General features: G+C 35.6%; 1 protein-coding gene across 2 annotated transcripts in view; it reads right to left on the minus strand.

The window, feature by feature from the left end:
* Window positions 1-855: 855 nt before the first annotated feature.
* Window positions 856-21,189, minus strand: part of ttc12 (tetratricopeptide repeat domain 12) — a 24,518-nt gene continuing 4,184 nt past the window's right edge. Inside the window, exons 7-21 of one of the 2 annotated variants that reach the window (XM_008425678.2) lie at window positions 20,748-20,819; window positions 20,269-20,329; window positions 18,811-18,999; window positions 13,616-13,688; window positions 12,759-12,847; window positions 11,702-11,873; window positions 11,200-11,295; window positions 10,464-10,527; window positions 10,244-10,378; window positions 9,997-10,089; window positions 9,491-9,559; window positions 6,692-6,793; window positions 5,569-5,668; window positions 4,264-4,492; window positions 856-1,132 (exon numbers count right to left, since the gene is read on the minus strand). In XM_008425678.2, coding sequence (XP_008423900.1) covers window positions 1,054-1,132; window positions 4,264-4,492; window positions 5,569-5,668; window positions 6,692-6,793; window positions 9,491-9,559; window positions 9,997-10,089; window positions 10,244-10,378; window positions 10,464-10,527; window positions 11,200-11,295; window positions 11,702-11,873; window positions 12,759-12,847; window positions 13,616-13,688; window positions 18,811-18,999; window positions 20,269-20,329; window positions 20,748-20,819 — 1,623 coding nt within the window. In that variant the 3' untranslated portion in view covers window positions 856-1,053. The remainder of the gene's footprint in view (window positions 1,133-4,263; window positions 4,493-5,568; window positions 5,669-6,691; window positions 6,794-9,490; window positions 9,560-9,996; window positions 10,090-10,243; window positions 10,379-10,463; window positions 10,528-11,199; window positions 11,296-11,701; window positions 11,874-12,758; window positions 12,848-13,615; window positions 13,689-18,810; window positions 19,000-20,268; window positions 20,330-20,747; window positions 20,820-21,189) is intronic. The other variant, XM_008425679.2, reaches the window with a different exon arrangement.

Below are 21,189 nucleotides of genomic sequence, written 5' to 3' on the forward strand. Positions count from 1 at the left end.
TATAACTTTTTAAAAAGGGGTGGAGGGCCCAACCTGAAACCTTACTTTAGCTTCTTTATTAGTTTCACAGCCTACAGTCAAGTCAGCTCTACATCATCATCATCCCCAGATGGGAGTTCCAACAGTATGAAAAATCCAAACAGAGTTAAAATGACTTTAGAAAAGATAAAACCAAATACTATTGAGCTTTAGGAAAAACCCTGATTTAAAATGTATAACTTATACTTGGCCATGCAAAATAGCCTGCCAGTTTAAATTTCCTCTACATTTTCTAAACAATTGTGATCAAACGTTCGGATTTAATTACCACCTACCACCTACCTACAAGGGTAGGTACCACCTACCCTTGGTGGGGTAAAACAAGAGTGTAATCTGACTGCAATTAGTGAAGGAAATAAAACAGTGATTTCACTTTTTTGAATCCAATTCTTGTGTTTAGAATTTAATTTGAATGTAAATATAATCATTCCAAAACCTGACAGTTTAATTTGGTGCAGCATCAAATTAATATGAAATTCAAGACTTATGTAAATATCTGATCTGTGCTGTCATAGCAGACAAATGATTACAAGTGCCTGGATTTGTATGCATCTTTTGTTTTTTTTAAAGACAGAGCTTCCAAACAAATGGTTACACTGCAAAAAATGCAAAATAATTTTTTTTGCTCCCTAGGTAATGTATATATATATATATATATATATATATATATATATACATTTTTTTATATTATATACATTTTTTGCATATATATATATATATATGCAAAAAATGTCTAATTAGTCAGAAATGTCATGAAACAAAGTGCTAATGGACGTGATCTTGTTAATGTAGACAGAATGATTACAAGCATGAAGATATTTTTTATCAATATGTTTAATTCTTTAGGTCACAAATAAATATACCTTTACATCAGAATCATTAATGATGAGAAAACATCTTCAATGCAATTTCATTTGAATAAGTATGAACGAGTGAAAAAAAAAAAAAGCTTTTCGATACTGAACACAAGAAAACGAGATTTTGCTGCATATCAAAACATTTCAGATTGTATTTTTACTGCTCTGCTTTGATGAGTTTCACACAGGAGTGCAGAATCTCAAGGCCATGAAGCTCTCGAAGTTTGTGCACATGTCTGAAAATATAAAGAAAAAAAGTGTTTTTTTTTTTAAAGAAAATATTTTGACAGAGTGTCCAAGTGTCCAGTGTGCTGGCATTCAATTTAAACACTTGCGTGACCTTCGCCACAGAGCAATCAACTCATCCTCAACAAAGTCCAAGCCTATCAGCCCCAAGGTGCATTTAGGGCCTTCAAAAAGGACACTGACGTAAGGACACTTCCATCAGATTAGAGCATTTATTACAGAATGACACACAGTTGTGCTTGGTGTTGGCTGCTCTCAAATATCAAGCGATGCTCTTGTACCATTAAAGCAAGTCTGACAGTTTGTCCCTGAGCCTTGTGATTCACAACATTTGACTAAATGTACACGATAGGAAGAGAGACTCTTTCCCAGCTGAAGTGGGACGACGGCTTGCATGTAGAGGTCAAAGGCAGGCCAATGCAGAAGCGGTGTGTTAGGAGGCAGAACGAAAAGACTTTGACCCAGTTAAAAGTTTTGCCGATTCAACAAAGAAATCCTTTTAGCCAACATACCTGTACCTGTTTTATCATTTATAACAGAGTGATATTAAAATTGCCTCTTTTTTTTTTTCCTAAAAGGGTTTGTAACAGCTTGGAACTATAACCAAGCGTCAGCGAAGGTTTGGAAGAATTCACCAACACACATTCATCTCGTAGAAAGAGAACCTCTCTTTTCCTGATCGTGCTTATGCTTCCCAAATTGTCCAATTAAAATTGTCCAGATTTCAGTGACTGTGTAATGGAATACAATGTTGATCCAATTGCAACATAATTCAGGTGAAATTCAATAATTCAACTCATGCAAGCATGCATAACCTCATCTGTGTGATCAGCAAACAGATCAGATCAGTAACCTCAGATGCAATATGCAATAGAAATAAGTTAGAAAAAGGTATGAGACCACATTGTTATGCACAGTGCCTTTTCCTTTGATTGCGAGGATAAAAACTCTTTTTGGCAGATACACAAACTAGAGGATTGGTTGCATTGATATTCCAAAGATGACACTCCACCGTGATTTTAGCTAGACCAAGAATTTACTGAGGGCCATTGTGTGCGATGAGCATCCAATGGGAGTTGCTGAAACATGGTTAATGTATGCAAACTGCACTTGGTCTGCATCTGATGGTTGCTACGACACTCCAGACTGAGCTAAATAACCACCAACCGGTATTGGGTTCTTCTCCTGCCCTCGGTTGGGTAATAAACAGCATACCCACTGAAACATGTGCATCATGTTTGACAGGTAAAATCCTGGAGAGCAAAAGGAACAACAGGAGAATGCAAAATCGGTTGTAGCTGGGCCAACTTGGGACGAGCCGCTATGCAGGCAAGACTTCATTTGCTACCAGTTCCAGCTGTTTACTTGCATTTTGCAACATCTGGCTTATGATCGTTCTATGGTCCTATATCAGAAACTTGTTCCAAGATTATCGTGACCAACAAGATCATTATACTGATCAACTCTGTATGGTTGATCACTAATGGCAAGTGGTCTGGTAAAGCTGTTTATTATCAAAAAATAGTGTTTCTTCTGAAATTACCAATGCAATCAAAGTTTAATGGTCACTTAAACGAGGTTTTAATGTTGATTTCAGGTTAAGCTGTTAAAACTAAGCATAACACTATTTTATCCATGATAGAGGACACTACAGTTGGATCCGCATAAATGTAAATATCTGGTGTTGGTTATTACTTATTTGGAAGAAAGGACAACTGCTCAGCATACAACTTTGTGTAATAACAAAACAAAAAATATAATTTAGCAACCTGTATAAAATTGTCATCTTCAATTACTTACTACCTGATAATGTAAAAAAATTCCAAGAACTGAAGGTATACACAGACAGGATAATCTAAGAATCCACCCGCAGATCTAGATTACGGTTGAAACAGAAATTAGTTGATACTTTTATTGATCACGCATAAGAACTGCAAATCCAAACCAAAAAGTCATTACATAAGCAATGACATGTTTGATCTGAAAAAGACACCTGCAAGTATCAGAAGGTGATAACAGAGACAAAACAACTTTTGATACCTATTGTAGGTATCAGGATACATTTAAGCAACATTTGCATAGCAGCAAAGATGCTCTATGGCAGTCAAAACGAAGACAATTTAAACAATTCTCTCTTGCATTATAAGTAATATTAAACATTTTCAATTGTTTTTGAAAGCACAAGAAAACATTTGAGCTGCTTTCTTTGAGTAAGATGCTGGTAATTCGCTAGCTTAAGATCACAATGTCTCCTGCTAACTGCAGATAAGACACTGACCACTCAGAAATACTCAGCAGGAGCTCCACTTCAAATAAACAAGAAATCTTTTCAAAGCCAAGACAAAAGCCTCTGACATTTTGACATGGCGGGTTGTGGTTTAAGCCTAGCAGTAGACACAAGAGACACGGGGAAATAATCCAGGGAACAGAGCCAGAGGAGACTAATTACAAAACTAATGCTGAATTTTTAATTGATCTCATTCCCTCTCTTTAGTCAGTAGCCTGCTGGGATTTGGAAGGGGAGAAACAAACTACAGCTGCCAGCCAGTTGTGCTAACCAGCAGTAATACATTTTTTTATTTATTTTTTCCTTTTTCAAAAAGCACAAGAAAACATTTCCACATTTTGAGAATGGGTGGGTTGCCATCCAAGGAAAAGAAATGGATGCTTTTGCCTTTGTGAACATTTTAATTCAGCTTCAATTCTCTTTTTTTTTAAAAACGCTGATGAAATTGTTATTTGATTGACTATATTTGGGAAAACAAATGAACTGCATGTACTTTAGGAATCCAGAGAAAGCCCTACTAATGTATCTTTACTCTGCATTTTAATCATTACAAGATGGGTTTTAATAGAATCAAGCTGCAAGGTCTAAAAATATGCACAGTTCAAACACACCTACTCATTATTCATGAAAAGAGATGTGTGTTCAGTCTTGACAATTCGGAATATTAAAGAGACATGCACTCAGAAAGTAGTAATAACCCAAAATCACACATTAGTTTTATGTTTAGCTTCTTCCGTCAGAGCTCCGTCGTCACTTTGAGACCATTTCAAACTTTAATAGCATTAGCTTTCAGAATGTAAATCATATTTAGTGATCTGTGAGGTGAGGTGTTACCTGGGCTCAGATTGACACAGTTTGCCGAGAGCAATGGCTGCATTTTGCTGCACAGCTGTCTTCTTAGGCTCCCCCGCAGCGAGCCGCAGCAGAAGCAGCACAATATCAGTACCCAGCAGGTGGGTGGCAACTCCTTCCAGCTCAAAGCAGTGGGCCAAGCACAAAGCTGCATTTCCTGAAATCACCTCATCGCTGTTGGAACGCAGCAAACGACGTAAATTGGAGAGTTCTGCACGAAATAACAGGTGGAAACCATATCAGGAAAACATACAATGATGAAAGTCACAATCATTAATAAACAGATGAAGGGAAATCAGAAAAAACCTTTCCTTTTTTTTTTAGGTGAGCTAGAATTGTGCTTTGTTTTTTTTTTCTTTTAGAATTTCTATAAACTGTTTTCTATGTCAGAAAATTAATTGCATTTTCTCAGAACTTGGGTCAAATGTTTAGGGACTCTTTCAAGCTCCTCACAGCAGTTTGCTGGAATTTTAGCCCAATTGTGAGAACGTAACTAATTCATTTGGGAGTATTTTCAGGGTGATTTTTATTTTGTTTGAAAGATCTATCTTAACCCAAGCTTCAATTTCCAGGTTGATGTCTTAAAATTTTGCTTCAATATTTTCGCACATTATTCTTTTCTGTCTTATCATCTGCCAGCTTCTTAACAAGTTTTTGTTGTTGTTCTGAACCTTTCTTTTTACTGACCCTTACAATGGCTGGACATTTTTCCATGCTGTTTACAAATTTGGAAGCTTCAAGCATCTAGAAATTTTACCCAAGGGTGGATTAGACTCATGAATGTCCCCAGTTTTTTTGTGTGTTTATTTTCTGATATCTGGTCAGATTTCTTTTGATCTTTCTATAATGAAACACAACAAAGCAGTATGTTTGAGATGTTACGTTATGATGTTATTGTTGCATTTCCAGTTATCTTCAATATGATTGAATTAACCAATCAGAAGCCTGAAAGTCTCTGCTTTCCCAAATTGTTTAAAGTCATAAGAATCTTAGAGTATGTGAACTTTTGAGAATTTAAAAATCTCTCTTGCTTCATTTTTTAAATTAATACAATTTATTGTTTGAATTCTAAAAATCCTAAAACTGGAAACATTTAGTCTGATTAAATATCACAACGAGACAAAAAAATAGGTTGTGTGCATTTTTATACATTTCTTGTAAAAATCTGATTTCAGCTAAATAACGTTAATCAAAAAGTGTTTATTTCAGTTCTGTCTCCGAGGTCAACCCTTTAGTACTTCACTAATGAAAGAGCCTATTAATGCTAACATGTCAATCATTCCTCACTTTTGTCAGACTTCACCAGCTCTTCCCTTGCCGTGTCGCTGACTGCAGTGCAAACCGTCAATGTCTTCACGGCAAATTTGGTGGCAGTCTGACCTTTTCCCTTCATAAACAAACACACACACAAAAATGAATAAGCAAGCAGGATGTTTTCTATACTGACTCTAGACAAAAAGTCAGATGTCATGAACAACAAAACGAATAAAATTATTTTTCATCTTACATTTATGAAACTGCTACTATATAAATGCTAAAGATGAGTTTTTCAGTCTATCTTATTGTTTTAGCTATTTCTCTGTAAATCAATTTAGCTAGTTTTTTTTGTCTTTTCATTCTAATTTGACCTTCAGTGTTATATTCATATTAGGTACCACTTGAAAAAAAAGTCTAAGCTATCTGTGGGAAGATTGCATAATTTTCTGCATATTTTGGCAATCAAATGAAAACAAAGGAAGGAGAGAGAGAGGCAGAGTACAGGTTCTGTGTGCGCAGCTCTTTCATGAGTAGAATAATGGAAGTGTGACTAAACCATTTCTTTTTCACCATCTTCTCGGTTTATTTATTCAAGACTCTTTTTCTGAACCTAGATTGTTTTTCCCACAGTAGCTCGCAGAACATCACATTTAACTTTCACCCAAACTTCTTCTCTTATCTCACGATTTCTTCTTGAGCACATGGGAAACTACAGTAAAGGAGGCAAGAGCGCCACCTCTTGACATCCCCAAATATAACGACTGTAATAGGCAGAGTTTACGTACTAGATCAATTGCGGGAAGTTGCGTAATAACGGCTCTCCAGGACTTGACTTGTTGACCCCTGAACTAGGCACTATTTTCCCTCCAATGTTAAACCCCTACTGTCTGCTAGATAAAATGTCAGCAACATAGAAAATGATGTAAATTTTTTTCCATCAGGTTTTTCTTTTGTGAAAGTCTGAAGTGAAGCTCATTTTCTTTAAGTGAGCTGTGTCTTTGTTATACTGGTACAGCTTTTATTGAAAGCTGCACAGATTTCTTAGAATACGTGCCTAAGTGTGTGTGTTAAAAATGTGTCATCTCAAGATTCGAAAGCCTTTTAAATCCAAGTAATTAAAAAGACAGACTTAACCGTCTACACAGTTAAATACCTTCAGCAGCCGGCATATGGTGTGAATGACTTTCCTTCGAACAGCATGCTGAACAGCTTCAGAGGACTGAGGGAGGACGGTGCTCAACACACCCATGGCTCTCTGGAGAGTAAAGAAGAGTGTTGATATTAGAAAATAAACTCCTAGAAGATGAAGAAAGAGAAAGAAACAGCAAAGCAAAAATAAAGGCGATAGAAAAGGGAGTGGGAAATAAGACCAACCAAGAACATAACCCCCGGGTGAAGCAAATAACTTCAACGTATTTAATTGAGACCTGCTGTAATAGGCCAAAAACAGAGCGGTGCTTAGTGTAAGAACATATTACACAGTTATTACACAGTTATGTTTTTATTTACATAGAAAATCTGAATTTACAGTGCATTAATACAGATCACTTTACTTGGATACTCAAAAACCAAACCAATTCCTCTAAACAAGTCACCTCAGTGCAATTCAACCTCAATATTACAAAAACTGTTCTGTAAAGACCTCAGAGGCTGTATTATTAGTGAGCAGTCGCATGAGGACTTTGCTGTAGAAATGAAAGAAATGCATTTTTTACAATCAGAAGTACTTAGTAGAAAAACATAGTTGATTAAGTGTTGAAAGAAATTTAACCACAAGGGCACGGTAAACTAATAAGCGTCGTCTTATTAGTATTACTGGTGTCCTCAAGTTTGGAATCTTTCTCTCCGCCTATCAAAAAGGTGTCATGTAGTCACTACGTTGTTAAATGAGAAAATATGCAAAAGGCTCCAAGAGTGCATTTGCATGACACAGTCAAAGTGTAGCATCAACTTTTATTTTGGAGCCATATGTGTAATCCAGTGTGTCATGCAAATGAACCTGTCCAATAACAAAGTTTTCACTCTAAAACCGCTGCATGCATTTCATCCCGATTCCTTGCTTAACGAATAAAATGTCTTAAATTTTTCATTTCAAATTGGTTATTTTAGTGAAAAGTAGACCTTATTCTTAGAAACAGAGGAAACGGACAATCTGAGTTGTCTCCTCTTAAGACAAAGTACATTCTCAATACTGATGACTTAATAAAAACAATGTGGCGTAAAAAAAATAAAAAGCCTCTAAATCCTTCTACCATAATTACCTTTGCAAAAACTTTGATTTATTATAAAGAAAACATATTTTTTTATGAGAAACCAGAGACAGAGTTCCAACGATGTGATATCAGATTTCCCGGTAATTCAACTGTAACCTGTTAACGTAATCCTTATTCTTACGACAGTAGGACGATATGTAATCAGCTAGTTTTGCAGGGTTAGAGTAGTGTTAATGCGTTTTTAAAAGCGCTTTGAGTTGTTGTTCAGATCCGTTACAGTGACACCATATTTTTTTGACACTTCTTATCTCGTGCATACACACACACGCTTTTTAGATTCTTCTCATCAAAGCTATCTCCTTAATGTAGCAGACAGGGGGAAAACAGCTCTGCTGTGCTTTCATGATAAACCTTCATGAGGAATCAAAGAGAAAAGAAGGTAAATAAAGAGCTGCTCCAGCAGAGGGAAAAGAAATAATGGCATGAAAAATATGTAGGACATCTTTAATTCATTCTCGCTACTCTACAAGAGCTAAAGTAACACTTTTGTCAAAGGGGGAGGGCGTGTCAGAAAATTCAACAGGACCACAGGAGAAAGAAAAAAAAAACATTTGAGAAAACTTTCCATCTCTGATCAACACTAAAATTAAACCCAGCTAATCATCACCCCAATCTACCATCTTCAGATTGCAGATTAATGGTTGTAGAAAGAATAGCCATCTTAAAGTAAAGTTGTAGGATGAAATCCAGCTTCGTCCCCGTCACCTGCTGAAATTCCCTTGGCCAAGGCACTTAACCACAAGCTGCCTACCAGTCCCCATTTTGACAAATGAATGGGTGTCACTGGATGAATATTGCCCTGGAGTTAGATGGTTGGCTGAAAAGGTGCCAACCATATGCAATAATGTCAGACAATATGCCTTTAATAAAAAAATAACATTCCTGTAATGAATGAACACCAAAACTGAGACACATGGGTTACCTGAATGAAGGTGAATTTACAAAAGTATAGAACTTTTAAAAAAAATCCCACGTCCAGTCAAGAGGCTTAAATACACAAATCTTAGGAATGAATGTTATTAAATTAGGATTTTAAAACATGCATTTCAGCCGTTCTTGTATATGGGCATTTACAATTTTCTGTCAAAGCCACATTTTAATAATTTTGATATTTTTTGTCATCCATACAGTTTTAACATGATGGCTTTATATAAATTTGTACATTGATCCTCACTAAAATTTGGTCAAATGTAACTTGAGAAGTTGCAAAAATGACTGCCATCGTTCTGCCTGAATATTTGACCTTTATTGTCAGAATGATGGTTTCCTGACATTGACCAGACTTTTGAAGAAAGTCGACGTTAACCTGCTCTACCTGTTTCAAAAACAATTCTTACAATATGTGGCTGAGTAGATAATCTGTTTCTGTTTCAAATTGTGACACACAGTCGTCACAGTATGTGTGTTTGAGATAAGTGCCCAACTCTCTCAATGTATTAATAATCTGACACACACTTTTTATTCTGATGAATAGAAATTTGTTAGGATTTTGAGGAACAACCTAATGTTACTGGACAGAAATGCCATTCCTGCATCAACACTGGCTGAGAAGCACCAATCAGGAAAGAGGTGCTTCCTCTAAAATTACACCTCAAGCACATCTGTTACCTGTTCATTCATTACAGGAATGTTATTTTTTTATTCATTTTAGGAAAGATTCTTATGTAATATTCTCTTACAGTTACAATTTCTTCGTCAGCGTTTTCCAGCAGGTCGAGGCAGCAGTCACAGAGCGAAACAGCATGCGCCTTTAAAAGAGGACAAATTTGTTTTCACACACTGCACCTTTAAATGACTGAAGTCACACATTACATTTTTTATACACGGCACGGCCTCTGATTTAAGAGTCAATTTCAGTTATGTGCTAAGATGTACGAATTGGACAACTGAATGTGATGCTGCAAAATTCCTTTTTAGAGGTTTATTTCAGGTGAAAGCTGGCTTAAAGGACTAAATATTTGCTGGGTTTTGGTTAGTTGTACTCTGATTTTGAGATAGCCTGTAATGTAATTAGATAAATTACAGAAGTCAACTCCTGAAAATAGCTTCAACTTTCTAAATGATTTACGGAGGTGCGCTGTATGCTTAGACTACACTTGAAAATGAAACCAAGTCCTTCATGCTCCTGACTAAGTCATAACAACACTGTTTCTCAAATAAACATCTCTCAAGTTAACTGTCTTACCTGTATAGTCAAAGAAGTGACTGTTGACAGGCTGATAATCAAGCCCAGCATAAGGTGAATAACGTCGTTGTATTCAGATGAACCGCACTGCTTCTGCAGAGAAGCAGAGCATAACCTAAAATAACTTTAAAAACACTCACAACACTTTGCTGATGTGTTAGATTCTTTAAAGCATCTACATCTAACACAGTGAACAGCAATTTGCACTTCTCCAAACAATGTTAACAGACTGCAGCTGTGTGCTTACAATAGCAGTGAGGAAGGCTTCCCAACATTCTCGCCGATGAGCGAGGTTTTGACGAATTACTTCGTCTTTTGCCAGAAAGCCGACGGCTGATATGAGGGATGTAAGGACCTGTTGATTAGACTTGCTGATACTTCCCTGTAAAAAAAATGAGGTAATCCCTTTTTTTTTTTTTACTCAGATAACTATGTATAAAATAAAATTTAAGACTGCAACGTCTTACCAGTATTGTCTTGAGTGGAACAACAACAGAATCTGTCAACATATTTCTTAGCTTCAACCGAAATCTGCAAAAAAACAAGAACATTTCTAGCAAGTATCTTTTTCTAACAGTGGCTGTCTGCTGTCACTGTGAAGTCTTCTCTGTGATTTTGAAAGCCGTCATCATGGACATAACAGCACATTTTTCTATTGGTCTTTTATGGTATCCAAACATTTAGACAGTTTTTAATAATTTATTTTTTTTTGTTTTGTTTTTTTTCAATAAGCTTTCTACACATCGACAAAATACCTACATTGACTCAGCTCAGTTTCTACAATGGAGGGGACATTTCTTTTAGATACACATTTTATTAAAACCCTCTCTGAGCTACAGAGAAGGAAAATTGATCCACCCATTTTACGGCGTGACAGCTCGACTTATTTCCTGCTGTGTTTGAGAGCCTGAGATGTCCTTTCATGTCTGTTTCCAGCAGATCCCAGAGAGAGAAACAAGTTGAGAACGTCTTCTGTCTTCATGTGACATTAACACCTAGATGGCACTTGTTGATTTATTAAAAATGCCACACACTGTGTTCCTTTAAGGACTGCTTCTTACTGCGAAACAATTTTAAAATGCAGTATAAGGATATAACGTGTGCAGAAAAACAGTTGACTCTTCTTTTTCTAAATATCTGAGATTGCATTCTCAGTATGAGAACTAAGCCAGAGACATCTGATGAGACGTTCAGCATTATTACCCATCTTCGGCAGCAAAGGTTTCCAGAATACAGACTGCTGTGATCCCCCGCTGCCGCTTTGCTTCAGAGATGCACCTCATGAGGTTTCTCACTAACCTTTAAAGAGATAAAGAGACAGGGGATCATACCAAATAATATCTATCCCATATGCAGTTCTCCATAATTAATGTAAAGGGAATTTGCAGGTAATTTTAATGATTGTGAATTTAAATAAAAGTTCAACTAATTATTCCTGCTTCTTTGAAAATCTAATTAGATGGCAAAGTGCATACAATGAAAAACCAATAAACGACCAAGCACTGTTATTAGAGAAACAACAGAAAACCTCTTGGAAGGGTAGGAAGTCCAGTACAAAAGCTGGCAATGGTGAACATGTAGCCCAAGGTGAACCTTCATTTCCTTTCACAGACGTCTGAACTGGCCCCTGCACTGCCTCTTTGTTTTGTGTACAACAAATACCGTGGCGAGAGGCGTCAACTGATAGCAAGAATAAAAGTCTTACATGTGCAGGTCTAGATTGTCAATGGCCAAACGTCTGCCATACAAAGTGTTTGAGTACAAACTCAGTAATTCCAAGCATTCCTTCACAACTTCGGCATGATCAGATGTTAACAGCTGCACAACAGACTGTCTGGCAAGAGGACATTTCATCAGGATCTTCTGGTTTTCTTGGACTGTCGAGAGAAATGAAAATGAAAAACCTGAATGAGAAATGGGTTTGCCAGAACTGACAGTTTCTGAATTCGATTGCATAAACAGGATGATGTCGCTACATCGGGTGTGATTCACCTGGAGCAAAACAATCACATTGTTTTGTCCCAGTTGTCTCCGAGGCCAAACTTTTCAGTTTTGAAAACTTTAAATTGTATGAAATATTTATATTATAATATTTATTTAGTTCTGCAAACACAATGTCATGTAGAATATCACATGGCTTACATTCAATTATCTTCCAGCAGAATCCTCTGTGGAAACATAAATTAAATAGATGAAAAGAATTGCCGACTTCAACTTTCAGGATTTGTGCAGAATTGGACTTAAACCCTCCTCCATGCCATTTTAAAGATATAAAAGGGTAATGTTATAATAGCACTTTAGGATACTTAAATTCTGAGATGCAAAGTTAAGCATCCAGGAATAGGGCACAGGTCATAACTATTGAAAATCTGTGGATCATTACAATTCTCTGAGACCCCTCAGGTAGAAATTATTTCATTTAATCTTTATATGTAATCAATGTGAATTTAATCAAAAGTTATGGGCGCAGATCTTTAGGTTATAATCTTAACTCACTGTGGAAATACTGTAAAATAGATAGGAGGGGTTAAGGTTTCAGGAAAACAGTTCTGGAAACATGTGACCTCACGTAGTCGAAATGTGACTTCAATTATTCATTGGCATTGACACAACAAGCCAAACTGAGTACAAAACAGGAAGCACCACATAGAAACAAATAATGACTTTACTAAACACTGAAAAGCTGAGAAATCACAGCAAATTACAGAATAATATTTGTATTTCCAATTTATTTAGAGCAATGGAAACTTTTGGGCACCTACCATTTTCATGACAAACGATCCTCCAAAGTTTCAATACTGAAACACACAACTCTTGGCTGAGCAGATCATCAGTTTCCTGCAGCAAGCAGCTGTGAAGAAAACAACTCATATTTCAAGTATTCCTTCTTATGATTAAATTAGCTAATAAAAATTACTTTCAGTCTGGGAAACTCTGGCAGAAAAAGTAAAATAATAGGTTCAAGGAAAACTGTTCTGGAGACATGTGACCTCAATGTGAAACGAAACTTAAGTTCTGTACCAGTTTCCACTGAATATCTAATCACTGTGGACATTTTTAACATCATGGCAGTGACAGATCATGGTATAGCTGGAAAAAATATTGAAAGTGGCCTCATTTGTTATGTTTGATTGGTTTTGACTGGTGTATCTCCCTCACATCACCATTCTCCCTGACAAATTGAAGCTAAAATTAAGCCGACATTGTTTTTTTTTATTATTATTTTTTGCGCTTTCTACCGCTTTGTACTTCCCGGACACTGTGTTCCAACGTGATTCATGACAGCGCTAATAATGACAACATGGAGAGCAGTGACAAGTTAATAATGTCCTTAGTGATCTGTCATGAGGGACTAATAATTCTTATCTTGTACAAAACACTCCCACTTTCTAGGACAAAAACACATGGCCTTTTCCTCAGCGCCGCACTCAGCTCCATCTCCTGAGTGATCATCTTTTATTTTTGGGGCTATTACACAAACAGCTGGAAAGAGACAGAGGGGAAGGTGAATGATCTTTCTAGTTTAGGCCATCATCGTCTCTGTATGTCCCCATCTCTCTGTCCATCTGTCAAAGCTCCACTGAGAATTGAGGGTTACCTCTCCCAGTGGTCTCCTTACCTCTTCAGCACGTCATTGCTGCCGATGATACTAAAGCCATTGTTCAGTCTGAAGAGAGTCTTTCCTGTATCTGCTAGGAGAGAAGAGCAGATAGCGAAGGAAGACAGAAAACCATTCATTAGCCAGAGGTGGAGAGGCTTTACAGAAACACGACACTTTTCTCCTTGTTCGGTTTACCTTTGCTCACTGGATGAGATTCAGTGTTGGAAAAGAAAAGGAGAATGTAAATTGTGTGCAGCATACAACTAGAGGAGCTTTCCGTCCTGCTTTTAATGACACGTGAAGTCCAAAAAGTGAGTCATATTGTTTGATATATTAATATCAGCAATGATTAAAAGAGAGGATTCAGATAAAAATGGCTAGCTCCCACTTACAGCATGACTTGAAGGTTAGAATAATTTAACCAAAAACAGAGGGTGTGTTTTTGCCAGTGTTCAAAGGTTTGCTCATTAAAAATATACAAAGTTTCCTCTTTAAAAAAAAAAAAAGAAAAATGTTCTTTGTTCAGAAATTTAAAACGTGAAGGTTCAACAAAGCTGGAACATTACAATCAATGAGTTTCCTTTGGCCATTGGTGCTTCGGTCAATTATTGATTATGCATCTATCATATTTAAAAATGGCTTTATTTTAACCATTCAAGGTCACAGTTTCAAGAAGAATATAATTTGTTGTCTATCTTTTTATTCAGCTGACAGCCTAAAGTTATTGTTCAACAAAAAAAACAAACATAATTTATCTGAAGATGAGCAGGAATTTAAAAAAATAAAATGCACAGTCTGTTAAAGTTTCCACTTACCTACACACTAAAAATCAACTAAATGGCATTAAAATATTACATCAGAACAATAAAGTGTAGCAAAATACAAAAAAACGTTATGAAAAGTGTGTTTAATGCCTGCTTAAAGTTTGTGATTATTAAAAAGTACATTTAATCTGATTAATAAAAAAAAACAAAGGAATCCATATTCTAATTTATAGAAAACCAATGTATATATTGTCTGAAAGTTTAAAAAACTATTTGGCTACATGGATGTAAGTCATTTATTAATTTATCCTATCCTAATCTACTAGCTAATTTTAGTATAATGTTAGCTAACTACACCTTAAAAGCAGCAGTCTTTTAAAGGGAGATTTATATAATGACGTTATTCATTAGCAAAGCATGTTGTGCTTAATTTAAAATATTTAATCAAAACAAAACTAAAATGTCCGCTTAAAGTTATTCTTTACTTTACTCTGAGAAATAAGGCAGCAATATCTGCCCAAGACTTTTAGGTTCAACACAATGGAAGCCTTTAGAAACAAGATACAATCAAGGCGAAGCAATCAGATGAGATTATCCTCCCTCAAAGGGAATTGAGGGATTTACTGTTGTTTAAGTGGATGTTTATTGTCAGCTGGAGTGCGAATCAGAGCTCTAACCCAAATTGAATGTGCTTGTATTTACCGGTTTTAAGTAGCTTTAAGAAAAGACATGTTGGTCTAGTATTCAACTTTCATGTAATTGGACATAGTTTAGTTTTGTGGATGGAATGCAATTTTTGAGAATCCTTTCTTGAGGTTTAGAAAACACTGATCAAAACCCTAACCCTTGTACAATTTTACAGACCAAAGAAAATGATCTCATAATTAACAGAAAACAGAAGTTGACTGCCACCATAACTCAGATGTGAAGAACTCTGAGTTGTTGTTTTTTTTTTCTAAAAATACCTCGACCTGACAATACTAAATAGGATGCCACATCCTGACATTTTTGCTTGACTCCTGACCACAGAGATGTCCTCAAATTATTCCGAAATAAAACCCAGTGAACAGCATCAGCTTGATGGCTACGTTACTTGCAGAGTTAAATGCGGGTGTTCCACTAAGATTTTAATATAGATCACAGACGTCACCGATGGATCGCAAAATTGGACTCAAGATATTTGTGGAAATCTTCAAAGAGTTTCTGCTACCCTATAAGGTATTACTTTGCTTGAACAGCTTGCATGTCTTATACTGCTAACTAGGACGACAACTGATAGACTGCAAATAAATTCATGTCTCAAAGTTAACAGGAACAGGAAGATACCGGACTCACAGTTTATTGAAAATGGAAGAGAATAAATGTATTGTTCTGTTTGGACACCGCCGTCCTTACATTATAAGTTTTGGTTGTTTACAGCATGTGTTTCTCTCTAGATCTGTCTGCCCTTACAGCTTCAGCAAGCAAAACTGGTAGCAAGTATATTTCTACAGGTCAGTTTGTACCAGGTGACAAATTAATCAAATTTGGTTTTACATTGAGCAATTTCTCCAACAAAAAAAGAATGCAAAGAAATATAAAGTGCTTAACAAAGAAATTGCAACCAGTTGATTTTTACACATTCTGCCAAGTTTCAACCACAACCTGCAGTGTATTCAAATGGAACGTAAGATTTCTTCTGCTCTTTTGAAATACTACTCTATAAAACTTAACAAAAATTGTGCAGTTGGTGAATTTTGCAGTGAAGTAATTTATTTTATTTATTAATTGTTTTGGTCACTGGTGGTAAATATACTATAAAGCAGACATTCAAGACAAAAGTAAGAATCCGATGTTTACTTTGTGGCACTTGGTTACAAGAAAACGTGCTCATCTCTTAGCAACAGATTAACAACAAACATTGTTATTGTTCAGAAAGCATAAGATTTTTTCTGCTCTTTTTAAATATTATTTAGCTTACTTACTATTTAGCAAGAATTGTGCCGTTGATTAATTTAGCAGAAAATTGAAAATGGTTTTGGGTTTTTTTTGTCATTGGTGATGAAGATATTATAAAACAGACATTCAACGCAAAAATAAAAATCAGATGTTTACTTCGTGGAGCTTCGTTGCCAGAAACGTGCAAGCTCTTAGCAACAGATTAACAACAAATATTGTTATTGTTCAAAAAACATAAGATTTCCTCTGCTTTTTTGAAATCGCACTTCTCTTATACTACTTAGCAAGAATTGTGCAGTTGGTGAATTTTGCAGAGAAGTTTTTTTGGGATTTTTTTTGTCACTGGTGGTAAATATACTATAAAGCAGGTATTCAAGACAAAAGTAAAAATCAGATGTTTACTTCGTGGTACTTCGTTACCAGAAAACACGCTCGTCTCTTAGCAACAGATTAACAACAAATATTGTAATTGTTCAAAAAACAAAAGATTTCTGCTGCTCTTTTGAAAAACTACTTGTGTTACACTACTTAACAAGAATTGTGCAGTTGGTGAATTTGGCAGAAAAGTGAAAATGTTTTTTTTTTTTGTCATTGGTAGTAAATAAAAAACAGACATTCAACACAAAAATAAAAATCAGATGTTTACTTTGTGGCGCTTGGTTACCAGAAACATGCTCATCTCTTAGCAACAGATTAACAACAAACATTGTTATTGTTCAAAGAACATAAAATTTCCTCTGCTTTTTTGAAATAACAATTTATCTTATACTACTTAAGAAGAACTGTGTGTTTGGTGACTTCGGCAGAAAAGGGATTTTTTTTTTTTTGTCATTGGTGGTAAATATATTATAACACAGATATTCAACATAAAATTAAAAATCTGATTTATACTTCGTGGCAGTTTGTTACCAGAAAAAAAAGCTCATTTAGTAATACCAAAGTAATTATTGTTTATAAAACATAAGCTCTTTTTAAATACTGCTTATCTGCTTAGACACAAGAAATTTACAGTTGGTAAATTTTCCAAAAGTTAAAATCAGATGTTTACTTCATTGGTTACCAGAAACGTGCTCGTCTCTTAGCAACAGATTAACATCAAACAATTGTTATTGTTCAAAAAACATAAGATTTCCTTTGCTCTTTTGAAAAACTACTTGTGTTACACTACTTAACAAGAATTGTGCAGTTGGTGAATTTGGCAGAAAAGTGAAAATGTTGGGGTTTTTTTGTCATTGGTAGTAAATAAAAAACAGACATTCAACACAAAAATAAAAATCAGATGTTTACTTCATGGTCTTTGGTTACCAGAAAACGTGCTCATCTCTTAGCAACAGATGAACAACAAACATTGTTATTGTTCAAAGAACATAAGATTTCTTCTGCTCTTTTTAAATACTACTTGTCTTACACTACTTAAGAATTGTGCATCTGATGAATTTGGCAGAAGAGTGAAAATGTTTCTTTTTTTTGTCATTGGTGGTGAATATAAAACAGACATTAAACAAAAGTAAAAATCAGATATTTACTTCGTGACACTTGGTTACCAGAAACGTGCAAGCTCTTAGCAACAGATTAACAACAAATATTGTTATTGTTCAAAGAACATAAGAATACCTCTTCTCTTTTGAAATACTACTTCTCTTGTACTGCTTTACCAGAATTGTGCAGTTGGTGAATTTTGCAGAGAACTGAAAATGTTTTTTTTTTTGTTTTTTTTTTTATGTCACTGGTGGTAAATATATTATAGAACAGACATTCAAGACAAAAATACAAATCTGATGTTCACTTTGTGGCACTTTGTTACCAGAAAACGTGATCATCTCTTAGCAACAGATTAGCAACAAACATTGTTATTGTTCAAAAAACATAAGATTTCTTCTGCTCTTTTGAAAACCTACTTGTCTTACACCACTTAACAAGAATTGTGCAGTTGGTGAATTTTGCAGAAAAATGTAAATGTTTTTTTTTTCCGTTAGCTTTTTCGTTGGTTGCCAGAAAACGCGCTCATCTCTTAGCCTAGCACCAGATTAACAACAAACATTGTTATTGTTCAAAAAACGTAAGATTTCCTCTGCTCTTTTGAAATACTGTTTACCTTATCCCACTTGTGCATTTGGTGAATTTGGTAGAAAAGTTACTTCATGGCACTTGGTTACCAGAAACGCGCAAGCTCTTAGCAACAGATTAAAATGTTAACCAGCAATTGAACACCATGTGTATTTTTCCACTGTACAGCTATCATGTTACTGCTCATTATGAGCTTTTCATCTATTCTTCTCTATAATAAAAAAACTATCAAAATAAGGACACATTTCAATATTCTTAGTCATTTTTCTCCTTCGTGTCTGTTTAACTGGCTGATAAGATTTTACGCCTCGTTTTCTGCTATTATTTTAGGCTAAAAGAAACAGCAAATGGATTGAACCATTTAAGCAGGTTAATGAGTGGAAGGTATAGGCTCAATAAGATTAGAGGGAAAACAGACTTGCACAAAGCTCGAGGAGCACTCACAGTCAGTGACTGCCTGTGACAGGCTCTCCAATCCTCCACAGTAATAGAGGGGCATCTGGCCGGGCCTAGACAGCTTCTCCAGCAGCTGGGGTACCGCTGTGGCCTCTCCATCTCCTTTGTCAAGTTTTTCCTTTGCATCCGTCTCCTGGTTATTTTTTTTCTCTTCTAAATCCACCAGGTCCAAATATTCTACAAAGGGGGATAAAAAGACAGAGGAAAGAGAAAATTATACATCAGTTATGATGGAAGTTGCGCTATTGCATTTATACACATCTTCTCTTATTGGAGGACATAGTCATCGATTTTCAAGTTCTTTGATATGTTTTGCACTTAACATGACAGTGAGATGAAATGTAGTCCCAGAGAAAACTTTGTATTTGCTAATCTCACTAGTTTGAAATCCACACAGGGTCAAAAGATGTATAGAGATTTAAATAAATGCGTGCATCCCTGATTGTATTTAGTTACATTTCTTATCAGAAATGCTAATATTTTCATTGGATTGGTTGATGTCCAGAACCAGCCTTTAAGAATCAACCACATTTGACCCCGTGGCCATTCCAGAAGCTATGTTTTAGCTGCTTTATGCAGTTCAAAGGGGCTGTGTTAGATCTGTGGGATTATTGCCTCGTTGGAGTGTCTCATTGTGTTCAGGTTTCAACAGTTGGACCCTTAGATTTAAAAAAATGGTTATAATGTCTAGGATCAACAAAGGAATCAAGAAATTTGTCTCAGTTTTGAAAGCTAAACATTCAACAATGACTAAAATTTGCAGCTTCTAAAGTGGACAAACCAGTTTTTTATTTCTATATTCTCAGAAAGAAAGAGTCTGATTAGAGAAGCCAAGATGAGTTAATTAAACTAAAGAAAACTGTCCAGCATGGTGGTTAGAGCACCATGCTATGGGGCTTTTTCACTGCTATTAATAGAGGCAGCAAAAAAGTCAGAAACAGTAAATGGCCCTTCAATAAACCTGATTGAAAATTTGAGAAACTTTGCCTAAGGCATCAGTATTGCCCAACTAATTTTAAAGATAAGCCATAGTCATGTCAAAAACTTGTTGACAGCAACAAAACAACTTCTAGAGGAAACTTATTCTAAATATTAGAGAAGATGTATGTCTAATTTGTTTTAGTATGTATTCTGCGTAATTTGGAAAAATCTTCTTGCCTTAAGGTGATTGATATTATTCACTCCATCCCTACAGTCATAAAGTTATTGATATTCATGCAAATGATCAGTGTGCGAAACATTTCACTTAGTTGACCACTAAATGAACAACAACATTGCTTATTCAATGTGAGCTAGATGACTCACTAATCTTCAGGAGTTAGTAAGATTATTGAATGAAAGGTGAACAAACTTTCAAAACTAGTTTCAGTTTAGAGCTTTCTTCTATTTATGCCTCTAATTTATAAAGTAGATTTTGCCTAATTAATTTAAAACAATTGTTATTACCTTTTACCATGCTTTCCTTTCCAGGTTCAATCTCCAGTATCTTTTCAAAGCAGCTTCTTGCCTGAAACAAAGGAAAATCTCATAATTAAATACATTTAGTGCATTGCTGGCGTCCTCAAGACATCTCAGCAAGACTGACACAGAGTATGGAGACAAAATAGTCACAATTATCTTCCAAATAGGTCTAATTTTTCACACTGTTAAAATTAGATATCAGCTTGTTTGGTAACGAAAGGCTAAAATGATTACGACAGGCGATGCCAGAGGAGATATTGACTAAATTAAAATCAGATAGAACTCAGATTACATATAATGTTTTCATTCTTGGGAGTTTTTATGAAAATGATTTTTACTTGAGGCTTCTAACAACTACAGCTTGGACTTGTCTCTGGTATGTCTGGATGACATATATGTCTACTTAGAGCAACTATTAAAGTGACAGGATGTAACTGGATGTAATGAGAGATAATTATGCTCACCTCATTATAGTTCTTCAAACCCAGGTATGCTTTCCCCATATGCACATAAGCCTTTATGCATCTTTCATTACACTGAGGTGGCAAAGAAAATTATCATTAAAGGTTATTCATCGGAAACATGTGAACAATTCACGTTTGAACACCAGTAGCTCTACCATAAAATAGCAATATGTCCACATTCAGATTTGACAATAAAAAGAATGGATTAATGTAACATATACTTTACTGTTTATTGGATTGAAAATGTTTTTGAAAAGTAGCATAGCAGTCAAGGTGAGTAACAAAACATTATGATTGGCAGATTCCTAAAGAATCTGCCAATTCAATTTAGTTTTTTTTGCATAGCGCCATCCATCCATCCATCCATCCATCCATCCATCCATCCATCCATCCATCCATCCATCCATCCATCCATCCATCCATCCATCCATCCATCCATCCA

This window comes from Poecilia reticulata, linkage group LG13 (assembly GCF_000633615.1).
Source record: "Poecilia reticulata strain Guanapo linkage group LG13, Guppy_female_1.0+MT, whole genome shotgun sequence".
NCBI classification, from domain to species: Eukaryota; Metazoa; Chordata; class Actinopteri; order Cyprinodontiformes; family Poeciliidae; genus Poecilia; species Poecilia reticulata.